The sequence below is a fragment of the Salvia miltiorrhiza genome, chromosome 5 (assembly GCF_028751815.1).
Source record: "Salvia miltiorrhiza cultivar Shanhuang (shh) chromosome 5, IMPLAD_Smil_shh, whole genome shotgun sequence".
Classification (NCBI taxonomy): domain Eukaryota; kingdom Viridiplantae; phylum Streptophyta; class Magnoliopsida; order Lamiales; family Lamiaceae; genus Salvia; species Salvia miltiorrhiza.
The window spans coordinates 11,600,855-11,613,181 of NC_080391.1; the positions used below are offsets into that span (position 1 = coordinate 11,600,855).

Consider the following 12,327-nt stretch of genomic DNA (forward strand, 5'->3'; position numbering starts at 1 on the left):
AATACTGCGAAGTTGGATAAAAGTTCTGCTACCCTTCCTCACGCATATCGATGCAAATGCCCAAGTAATGGTGGACACACATGGTATTTTTAAAATTATATGAGGATAGTTTTGGTATTAGATAATATAATCCAACATAATTCTATGGATATCAAACACAATATAGGATTAAGTAGCCATGATATCAAACACCCATAAAATAGTATAAATTCACACTAATCCACACTAATTTTTTAAGATAATTTTAATCCTAATCAATCCTAAACTGCAAATCAAACGGACCCTTAAAGCACAATAATGGTAATAGTATAAGATGGAAACATGTATAAGAAAATACATAGATGGAGTGGCGCAACAACCGTGTCTCTAGCTCGTTGTCTTGTCTCGTAGTCGAAAAAAGCAAAGCATAACATGTGATGAAGGCTACAGTAGTAATCCCTGCAGTGCTTACCCTTATCCGCATCTTGTAATGATTGGCTCATATCCAATTTCTCTTAGATAACAACACCTTCAATCCATCCCTGGCTTGCAGTATGATCGAATCCCGAGGAGATACCGGGTGGCCCTCCACCACTCTCACCTTGTACCCATACAGTATCGCCGCCGCCACCATCTTCATCTGCAGGAACGCCATCTCCTTCCCCAAGCACGTCCTGGGCCCCGCGTTGAACGCCGGAAACTTAGAGGACGGCTCGTGTTTGATCTTCCCGCTCCCAGAAATCCACCTCTCCGGCTTAAACTCCAAGCACTCCTTCCCCCACACGCTCTCCATTCTCCCCACCGAGTAGAACGATATTATGAGCTTCCCGTCAGCTTGGAGCTGATGCCCGCTCGGAAGAATATCCGGGCGGAGCGGCGCCTTGTGCTCCAGCGCCACCGGCGGGAATAGCCTCAGCGACTCGCACAGGGCTCCATGCAGGTACACTAGCCTGTGCGTCTCTTGTGCGCTGAAGAATCTCCATTTCTTGAGACGCAGCTCCGCTTCCATTTCTTCTAGAATCTTGGTTTCCGATGCTGGGTTCTGAGCGATGAGCCAGAAGAGCCACGTGAGGCACGTGCTGGTCGTGTCTCTGCCGGCGAACATCAGGCTCACCGAGGTGTCCTTGAGGAAATCTCTCAGACTTCCATTTGAGGCACCCATGTTTCTCTCTCTGTACACCTTCTCGAAGGCTTTCAAGACATTCACGCCGTCAATGTTATCCTCTCCGCTCCCGGAGGCGACTCTCGGGTAGATGAAATCATCCAAGGCTAGCGCGGCCCTAGCTAAGGTCCTCTCGTCGCCAACGTTGAGCCACTTCTGCAGCCTCCACATCCACTCGGGGACTAGATGCCGGTGCAGCAGCGGCTCCGCTATGGTGCTGAAAGCCTTCTCGCAAGGAAGAAAAGGCAAGTCGGGGCGCAAACTGCAGGGGTCGTAGTCCACCACGAATTTGCAGATATTATCGAAAGTCAACCTCTGGAAAACATCCTGCAAATCCAAATCCTTTCCCTCTGCGCAGAAATGATCCAGAACGGGGAAAAGGCCCGTCTCCACCTTGTGCCAAACGGTCCTCTGCAGGTAGGCGTTGAAATCCGCATGCGTGAGCTGCGCGAGCGTGGTCTTGCGGTGAATCTCCCAGAGCTCGAAGTCGGCGCCGAAGATTCCGTCGCCCAAGATGTCGAAGATCTTGCGGAACTCGGGGCCCTTGGGATAGTTGGAGAAGTTTCGGCTGAAGACGTGGTGGATGTTGGCGGGGTCGCACGTCACCAGCATGTCGATGTTGCACAGCCACGGCCCCCTAAACATGTAGGTGCCGCCGCATTCGGTTAAGACTTCCGTGGCGTAGTCGTGTATCCGGCGGAGGTTAAGGAGAACAGCCGGCAGCATCCCCAGCACCGGCCACGTCGTCGGCTCCGACGGCGTCTTGCCTCTTCTAATTGCCAAGTACCACACAAGAACCAGTGGAGCTACCATCAACACAAACTCGTAAATTGCCATCTAGCTCACAGAATTAATAATGCTCTATCAATATCTTTCTATGTTTGGTTTGAGGCTTGGGAAATGGGATGTAGATATAAATGGAAGATAGCTAGACTTGATGGTTGAACTATTATTTAATTTCAGAATTAGTTGTGCCAAATTTTAGGCACCAATTGAATTGTTCCATTTGGTAATGATTTTGGGGCAAGGGAAATATCATGATATATATGTACGGATGTACCAATTTTTTTTTTTTTTTTTATCATTTATATAAAATTATAGCATGTGCTGAGATTTATGGTATTAGAAAATTCCAGAGGCTGATAAAAGTAGAACATGTGTATTATTAGGTCACAGATATACAATGTAAAAATTATACGGAAATTTCACCATGCCACAATAGATTACAAGCACCGTACAATAATAATAATCTTAATAAAGATATGAATTAAATTTTATTCATCAAGCACATAAGATCTACATTAATTAATTAATTTTTACTAAATGTGTTTTAGATATTATATAATCTCTAGCATATTATAAAATGATTTAAAAAATTAATTATAAAATATAATATCATAAGTTATAAGTCATTCGATAAATGAACCTGTAAGAATGAGAGAGATCTAAATCAACAATATAGTACTCACGGCGGCTGGTTACTGTGAGATAAGGGCGGCGCCGTGGCTGGGGAAAGGGAATCTGTCTTCCGCCGGAGAAGAAGAGAGGGAGAAGAAGGGGGCGGTTGAGTGTGTGTTTGTGTGTGTTATCTTAAACAGGGTTAATTAATTAAACTTAATTAAATACTAAATATTTTTATTTTAAGAAAGTGACAATTTTTAGTGGGACAAATCAAAATGGAAATGTGACCACTTTTAATGGGAAGGAGGGAGTATATAATATTATTTTTATAAATTGATTGTTATTTATAAGATCTAGTAGTATAAAAATAAAATAGATTTTTATTAACTTATAAGCCAGATGTGATCCTCTGTCCCAGAATATTGTGTGTACCACTTGTACCACTCTTCATTTCTTTGTTTTATAAATTGTTTTTTATAAAAATAAAAATTATTATTATATTATAAACTCTAATTAGTATTTATCATTGAAAAATTAAAATTTTAAAAATTATATACCCTAACTTTGAATTAATGAACCCAAATAATCTATTATTAATTCAAATAAATATAAAAAAATAATTATAAACCCTAAATGGATGAGTGAACCCTTGTTAATTATCTATATATTATATAAAAACATAATAAATTAAAATTGAATAAAAAATAATTTAAAAATATTAAGAAATAAAGAGTGGTACACGTGGTACACACTATATTTTGGGACAGAGGATCCCATTTGCTTATAAGCTATAGGAACTTATTTTAAATGTTAAAGTTGCTTAGAAATTTGAAAGACATTTTTCATGAATTTATAAACTTTTTAACATCATTAAGTTGTGTAATGAGTTTATACATGTATATTCTCAAGAAAACAAATCAGAAAACCTCAAAGTTCACAAACCATATATATTCTCAAGTTGTACTTTGTAATCGTACGTGGGAATCTAGGGCTCATAGTGGCGCTCCAGACATCAGAATGAATACGATGATGTTTAGGGAGGAACAGTGTAGGAGAGAAGAAAAGAGCTGTTGCCGATGGTGTTAAAATTAAAGGCTGAACAAAGGGGAAAAGAAAAACCTAGAAAAATTAATGCGTTTTTCTTAGGATTAATTGCACCAAAATACACAGACTTTAGTCGCTTTTTCATTTTGCACACGAATTTTAAAAATTACATTTTAAATCATGAATTTTGCAAGTCGTTTAATTTTTTTTCATAAAATTCAATTCCGATGGCCTGAAATCCGACGTGTCATTTAACATGCCACACACATATATACGTATCTTAGTAAAAACGACATTGTTTCAACATTGCGTAACTAAACTCCATTGTTTTGTTGTGAAGCGACATCATTTAATTTTGACAAATTTACGCAAATTAATCTTCTAATTAGGTTTATATACATTTATACAACGGAAAGCATAATTTTCAGAGAATTAGGGCTAATTAACTTAGAGCACCTCCAATGCAAGTGTCTTAGAGGGGTGTCTTAGAAGTGGTCCCCACCTAAGACACACCCCTCTCCAATGCATTGTGTCTTAGGTGGGTGCTTAGATCCCCATTTCCACAAAATTCGCATTTCTACACTTTTATTTTTAAAATTCATATTTTATTAAAATTAACTTTGATCTTAGAGTGAGTCTTAAATTTTCATTTCCACAAAATTCACATTTCTACACTTTAATCATATTTCTACACTTCTATTTTAAAATTAAATATTTTATTAAAATTAAAAATTCAATATTATATTAGTTAAATAAAATATAAGATTTTAAAATTAAAAATATTGCAATAATTAAAAATTAAGTGAAAATGAAAAAAATTAAAAAATTACTAGGATTTAAAAAAAGAACAAATATTTAAATAAAAATTAAAATCAAAATTGAAATTAGAAAAAAAAAAAATTAAACCCTACCCACCCCACCCCACCCACCGCTTTTTTTCTTCCTTCTTCCCCACCCAGCCGCTTTTTTTTCTTATTTCTCCCCCATCCTCTGCAACTTGCTTCTCTATTTCTCCCCCATCTAATTTCTTGCTCAAAGTCACAGCCTTCGTTCTCTTCACAACATTTTTCTTTTTTTTTAATCGCGCGGCGTGGAACGCACGATTACCCCAATCTCCCCCAAGCACCAGTGCTAAGCTTCGCCCCGGCTTCGACCCAGTCGAGGTCTCCAACGCGGCAGCCTCTCCAGCGACGCGGATCGACGCCTCCTTCACCTCGCGCGCTGGAGGTGCTCTTAGTTGTGCTCGTTGAGGTCGGTGCAGTCGTTATTACACTTCGAGGGGTTTTGGCCCAGAGTTGAGGAATTGAGAATCAGAGAAAGAGTGGGTGAATTGAGCGAAAGTGATTAAGGGGCCCACTTCCAAAAACTAAAACTTAATTGACTAATTCCAAATGAAACGACGTCGTATTAAGAAATATTAAACGACGTCGTTTCATGATTTAAAATGTAATTTTTAAAGTTTGTGTGCAAAATGAAAGTGTGATTAAAGTTCGTGTATTTTGGTACAATTAACCTCCCTTTTTTTTAATAATATAATAAAACTACCATACGAAATCCAATATTTTCTTGGTGAACTTTAAAAATATTCAAATTGAGATAACAAAAAAATTATCTATTAAAATAAAAAATTCAAAATATAATTATACTTATAAATTTATTTCCGCAATTTACAACCAACCTAGCTATGACTTAGTTGTAAATTCTAATTTTCAAATTCACTACCACGATTATTTCCTAATTTAAAACTCAAATTCACAACTAATCTATTCGAATTGAATTGTGAATTAATCGTAAATTTAGAATTAATTGTGAATTATTTTAAATATCAAATCTGATTATGATAAGAATCAATAATTGATATACAAATTAAATTACATAGTTTGCTATAACAACACTTAAATTCTAGTATATTTTTTTTCACTAGAGCATTTTGCTGAACAATTAGTAGACATTCTTATTCTTTTATTTTCACCGCAACACCGCTCCTACCACAGAAGAAATTTTGCCGGCTTCGGAGGCGGCAATGGTAGATACCGCGAGGCTGGAACCAAGGGTGGAGTAGAGAAAGAAGTAGAGTAAGAAGAAAGTAAAAAAAAAATGATAAATAAATAATATAAGGACAATAATGTAATCTTATATATTTTTTTTACTTTTTTCATTTTAGTGAACATTTTCTTATTATAGTTGTCACACACCAATTCTTGAAGAAGGGTAATTCTATTCACAGCCTCCATTTTACTCCATATAGCCTCTCATATTAAATAATAATAATAATAATGACAGAATTTACTATTTTACCCAATAAATCATAATCTCTAAATTAAATATAATTATTGTTTTAGCTAAATTAATCAAATTCGTGTGTATTGTATAGCCCCAATCTAAGAGGAAAGCCCCTTCATCTTCTTAATCAAATTCGTGTGTGTATAGCCCCCAATCTAACCCCCTTCATCTTCTTCAATCTACTGTAACTGTCTCCTATTCTGGCGAAGATCATCGCCGCTTCGACCACCACCATCGGCCCTCTTCTTTTTTTCCTCTAACCATGTTTTTCCTGCGACCCAGTTGACGCACGCACACAAAGAGACACTGCCCCACCCCTCTTCCTAAATTCACCGTGACCCCCCGCCCCCTTCAGATTTTCGATGAACAGTAGCGGCAGGACCGCCGCCGTTGCCCAGAGCCTCTTCGCCTCTCGTTCTCTGATTCACGTTAAGGTCACCGCACGTTGCCTAGAGCCTCTCGTTCTCTGCCATCGTGCCTCCTTCCTCGATTTTGCGACTGCCTCCGCCTTCACCATCTCACGGTCCAAATAGCAACAACGGCGCGAGCAGAGCCGCTGCCGATTATGTCGGCCAACAACAACGGCCAAAACAAAGGACCAACTTTTGCAAGATATAAAGATTTTGTCTATATAGTTATAGTTCATACACCAAATAAAAAGTACAAGTGTCTATGTTAATAAGGTATGTGAAGATTGCTATGGTTCACCATGGCTTTCAAGATGGGAAAAGCGGCATCGTTGAGAAGCAAGTGAAGGACTGTTCGCGTAAGATTTTGTTTGTGGTGCGAAGGAGTGTCGCCGACTACCACTTCGCTTTGTGAGGATGTCGACCTTGGCGTTAGATGTGCTCCTGTTAAAGCATTGTTTTTCCCGGTGTTCATAAACTGGAGTAGTTTTCAACAATGCTCGATTGGAAAGTTCTTGCCAGAACCTCTCCTTCTCTTTTTGTTGCAGAGCATAGCAAAATTCGTGACTTGCTTGAATTAGATGTAGTTTGGGGCTATACATAATTTGGATTTTAATTTGATTATAATGAATTATATAAATAATTTAAGGCTATATAAATTATAGGGTAAAGTTGTAAATTTATAATTATTTATTATTATTATTTAATATGAGAGGCTATAGAGAGTAAAATGGGGGATGTGAATAGAATCACCCCTTGAAGAAATAATTATAAATCGAGGTGCAGTCAATTTATAGGAACAAACAAGAGAAAATATTACTTAATCCGAATTATAGGACAATAAGTTGGGCAATGCTCCTCTGAATGAAGAATGGAAGACATCGAATGATACTAATTAATCAATAACATAACTAAACTTTAGGATAATAAGTTTGGTTTTATGTTTTTGATAGCCAGCTAGCATTCATTAACATAATACTTGAAAGTTAAGAGTCTAAGTTCAACATGAGATGTCATTTAGAATATAACATAGAAGTTGTAAATTAGGAAAACAAAAGACATATATGAGCTAGTGCTACAACGGAAGTCAAAATACGTAGTTGAACCTTAGCCTCAGCTCTGCCCCGTTAGCACCAGTCAGTCAATCTGATAACATTTGAAAATATTTGAGCTAAGTACTAATGTACTCAGTGTGCATGCATCTTTTAAAACGTTGTATATTTTTGTAAAGACAATTTATCTAATCATTGTTAACATAACTTAGAAGGTTCTAAAATAAAAGTACTTCTATGCAAGTAAAAGCAATTTGCTTATTACTATTTCACACTCTTTTTTGCTATTCGCATTGATTCTGGACCTTTAGCCACTGACGGATGACAGCTTTCTCTCATTCTTGACTTGGGATGCAATTAATAATGCTAAAAAATAACAACACTAAAAGAAAGTGAGAACGACGCAAATATGGTTGAAACTTTGGGACTTTGTATAGCTTAGAATAAATTGTGAATAGTTTCTATGACTTGTGTATTGATAAACATGCATTTTTACCTCTTGGTGTGTCATTTTTTATGCTTAGTTGTGAGGATTTTGTGTGTTTGATGGTCTATTTGAGCTTATATTCGTTTATGGTCAAGAACTTGTTACTTTCTTGTGTTTGAACGAATTTTCAGAAATAGTGAAGCAGAATTTTGAAGAATTGGGTGAAATACAAGTTTTATTTCGTCTCGATAGGAGTTCGTGAGCGCAAACGGATCATAAATCGGAGTTTGGACGAGGGAGAACGAGCCAAAACAAAATCGCTGCGCAAAGCTGTCAGGAGTTCTGTTTCGTCACGCGGGCCAGCCATGCGGCCGCGCGAGTCGCCGTATTTCCGCCCAAAATTCGTTTTTTTTAGCGATTTTGGGTATTTTTGAGAGCTACAAGACCTAGGGCATATAAATACTCCCCAAGAACTTATTCTCTGCAGCTTTTATCATCTTATATCATATTTTACTTTTCCTGAGAGCTGGGGGAGACGGAGAACGGAGCAGAGCAAGATTGAAGATTCTCAACTATACTACGGTTTTATTGTTGAATGATTATTTGTATTTTTGAGATTTTGATTTCTAGTCATATGTCTATGTGTGGCTAGAATCCTTTTTCCCAGGGTTTAGGGAGTAGACATGATTTAAATTTCTGACTGTTTGATTCAATTAATTGAGATTGTTTTTCCTTTTTATGTTCTTATTTTAATTGTTTGCTTTATTGATTGGCCACCAATTTAGCATAATCCACTACTAGAAAAACGCTCATAGATAACGGATTTTATCCGTTATCTATGAGCAAAAAAACCGTTGTGTATAGTGGTGTTATCTATTCTATACGTCATACACAACGGTTTCAAAACCGTTATGTATAGTAGCATAGATAACGGTACGATGCGTCATACATAACAGTACGCATCCGTTATCTATAAAGGTTATACATAACGGTTTTTCACCGTTATGTATTAAGATTTTTCCGTTATGTATTAATTTTTTTTTATTTTTTTTATCATAGTTAACAGTTTTTTGCACTTTTTATAACGGTTTTAACCGTTATCTTTGATAGAATACATAACGGTTTTTCACCGTTATGTATTAAGATTTTTCCGTTATGTATTAATTTTTTTTTTTATCATAGTTAACAGTTTTTTGCACTTTTTATAACGGTTTTAACCGTTATCTTTGATATAATACATAACGGTTTTTTGCACTTTTTATAACGATTTTTTGCACTTTTTATAACGATTTTTGCAGTTTTTATAACGATTTTAACCGTTATCTTTGATTAGAATACATAACGATTTTTTGCACATTTTATAACAGTTTTTTTGCACTTTTTATAATTGTAGTATATTTTAAAATTTTGCAATTTTTATAAAACGACAAAATGATAAAATCAACAATAACAATTTTATATATCATCCAAAATATTCATACATTACCATCCAAATGAACCAAGTATCAAGTATACATCATCATTGCATATTCGATTCAAAATTGAAAGTACCAACTATCTTATAGAACTAGTTGCTCTTTCCTGAAATCCTTCTTCCTCATGAAAGTAATCTGCAATAGAGATTTAGTGAAAAATGAAGAATGACCGCTACCTTTAGAATTATTAAAGTGACAAACTAAAAAAATAGGCACCAAGATAGGCAATCGTATGAGGTAGCTTAAAGTGCACCTGAGCCCTTCTTTTCTCTTCCATCTCTTCCTTGAGGGCTTCGTTACTGCACCTCAGCCGAGCTTCTTCTTCGCGCCACCACGGAGGCGGAGGACCAGGTGGAGGTGGACTCCTTCTGGGAAAGGCGGACGAGAGAGCGGCAGATCGAGGCGCGACGAACTGGGGGAGAGCAGCATATGCCCATCTGAAGAGTTCATCCGCTGCACGTGGTGCAAGTTGAACAGTGATGTGATCCAAGAGAGACTGCCGGCTGAAACAAATTTAATGATTAAGTGTAGTAGAATATCGAGGAAAACTGAGTTCTGTACAACGAAAATAAAATAATAATTGTCTAGCAATAAAGCAGGTGTTAAAAGAGAGATTTCGCATTCCTCTTGGCTCTATGCATAATTGATTGAATATTATATCTAGAAACACGTGTTTTAAGGTGCATTTTATCCAACTTTTATGTCAATTAACAGCGAAAATGCATTGAGGTTCTTCAAGTGACGTACCTCGATTCTTTCATCTTGCATCATGTTGATAGCAACAACCACATTCAACAACCTAACCACAACCAAATGTTAAAAGCTTCAATAGCGGTATCAAGTGTTTTACCTGATCCAAATCATCATTGAAAGTATCAAACGAAAGCTCTCTACTCCCAAGATCATCAAATCTGGACCTGGTGGGAATACACAGTAAATAATTCCAATAGCAGTTTTCCATCAGAAACTAAAAATTAGTTAACTACACGCAGCAACCAGGAGTTGAAGATGTAGGACTGAATCATGTATCCTGACACATAGCATTTTCCCCCAACGGTTCGGTCGTTGATAATCTGGAAATAAGTTAACAGCTTTCTCTTAAAGGCTGCAGAATGAAGTCAGTTGTGGGGAGCAAAGGGGTTGGCAAGCCAAATTAAATGAAATATATATAGATTCTAAAAGGGCACTCGTTCAAGACACTCTTTAAAGGTTTCCCATTATTTGGCTTAACCTTGATTGCATCAATGCAGGGCTTCAAATCATCAAGTTCTCCACCTGCTTTTAACTCTGTGTATAGATGTCATCACTTGAAAGTTTCATATGATTATCCTCCTTTCTCGCGCATTTGTTTTCACTTTATAATTCTTGAAGCAACAGATTGAGATCCTAATAAGTAATGGCCTCTTTAATTCATGCTTCTTTACAAGCAGCATGTCTCTTCTAAATTTCTAATCAAATACTTATGGAAAAAAAAGGTGAAATATAAACAATAGCAATTGCTAAGCAAGTAGTAGTTTACAGAAAAGAATTGAGACTTCCGATCCTTAATTGACTAATGAGAGCCTCGAATCCCTAATTGGTTGATGTTCATGTGCCCCAATCTCACCCCACCAAATTATCCATCTGAGAATTTAAAGAAAAGAATACCTCTCATTACTCATATCGCTCTGCTCTAGCAAGATACATAAGCTCCAACAAAAGAAAATTTCAAAGTAAGAGAGCCATTTGGAAATAGAAAGAGCTACCTTGGACATAATGGTCTCTACCAAAACATCGGGTTTAGAACAACTACAAAATCTTGATCAACCAACATGTAATACAACAACACTTGAGCTGAGAATCAAATAAACGAAAATTTCAAAATATCTCATCAAATTCGAGATTAAATTTATAGTGGATAATCGACTAAAGTCGACAGCTTTACGTTTGAGTATCAAAAAACCAAAATAAACAAAGCAACCAAAAAATGAACTGGAATTAACTCTACAGTTGAGAACAATTTTGGATAAAACTAGTATCAGTATTAATTTTGAAGTGGTTGAGAATCAAGTTCAAGGAAATTGGCATAAAATAAAAATAAATTTATTGAATACTCGAGTGAAGTAATCTATTGATTTCAACCACTTATATAGCACGAATTTCAGAATATAAACCAAAACCAAATCCAAATCTCATAATTAGAGAGGGTTAAACAACCTGCTTTTCAACACTCCGGAGCTAGTCTTGCAGCTTTTCCCTCTTGTTCAGCAGAGAAGAGAGCATCGCCTTGGAATTATTGGAGCCTCTGAGCCGTAAATAACACTATCAAAGCGTCGAATTCAACGGGGAAATTGAAAAGGGAAATAACAGAAAGGGGGAAAATGTTTCTTCCACAGCTTTCAATTAGGGTTTCAAATAGGGGAAAATTTAAAATTCAGAAATCAGTAATCGTTATTACCTTGTAACTCCATGTTCGCATCATACCTTGTAACTACATATCAAAAATGTACAATAGGTCGTCGACGGTTTCCGGCAAAGCAGCAGAGCGGCGGAGGCAGCCAGTAGATGGTTTCCGGCAGAGCAGCAGAGCGGCGGAGGCTTCGCGTTGATGGCTCTTCACGGCGGCGGTGACTTTGGACAGCAAGGGAAAGGCGACATGCGGAGTGGACATCTTGGTTGCCGGCGATTGCAATCGCAGATTTGGCAGAGATTGTGGCAGAGGGCGGCGGACAGCAGGAGATAATGATTTCCGGCTGAGTAGCAGTCCGACGAAGATTGTGGTGGAGGGCGGCGGGACGACCTGGCTGCTAGCTTCAGACGGCGCGCAGGACGCAACTTTGTTTTTCTTAGGGTGAAAATTGTTGAGGAAGAATATAACATATTCAGACATAATATAAGTTATTAAAAAATTAAAAAGAAATATTTATACATAACAATTTTCAAAGCGCTCATACGTAACGGTTTAATAAACCGTTATAAAAGATGGTCATAGATAACGGTGGCTTAACGGTTTTGTAATACCGTTATGTATGCAACTAATAGATAACGCAAAAACATAACGAATTTGTTCAAACCGTTATCTATGCATAAAGACAACACTACATAGATAACGGATTTT

General features: G+C 37.0%; 1 protein-coding gene and 1 long non-coding RNA gene across 3 annotated transcripts; both read right to left on the bottom strand.

The window, feature by feature from the left end:
• Positions 1-284: 284 nt before the first annotated feature.
• On the bottom strand, positions 285-2,347 carry LOC130986029 (alkane hydroxylase MAH1-like). Its single transcript, XM_057909297.1, has one exon. It carries the CDS (start codon positions 1,976-1,978, stop codon positions 479-481), a length of 1,500 nt encoding a protein of 499 aa, XP_057765280.1. The 5' UTR covers positions 1,979-2,347; the 3' UTR covers positions 285-478.
• Positions 2,348-9,342: 6,995 nt separating this feature from the next.
• LOC130986030 (uncharacterized) lies at positions 9,343-12,046 on the bottom strand. 2 transcript variants are annotated; one of them, XR_009089140.1, is made up of 4 exons: positions 11,668-12,046; positions 9,978-11,531; positions 9,563-9,733; positions 9,343-9,483 (listed from the first exon to the last, which is right to left on the bottom strand). It is a non-coding gene; the product is annotated as an uncharacterized LOC130986030 (long non-coding RNA). The 2 variants fall into 2 exon arrangements; XR_009089139.1 differs by having other exon boundaries at positions 9,978-12,046.
• Positions 12,047-12,327: the final 281 nt, after the last annotated feature.

Coding starts and splice junctions, on each gene's coding strand:
- LOC130986029 (XM_057909297.1), bottom strand. CDS start 1,978: ATGGCAATTTACGAGTTTGTGTTGATGGTAGCTCCACTGGTTCTTGTG.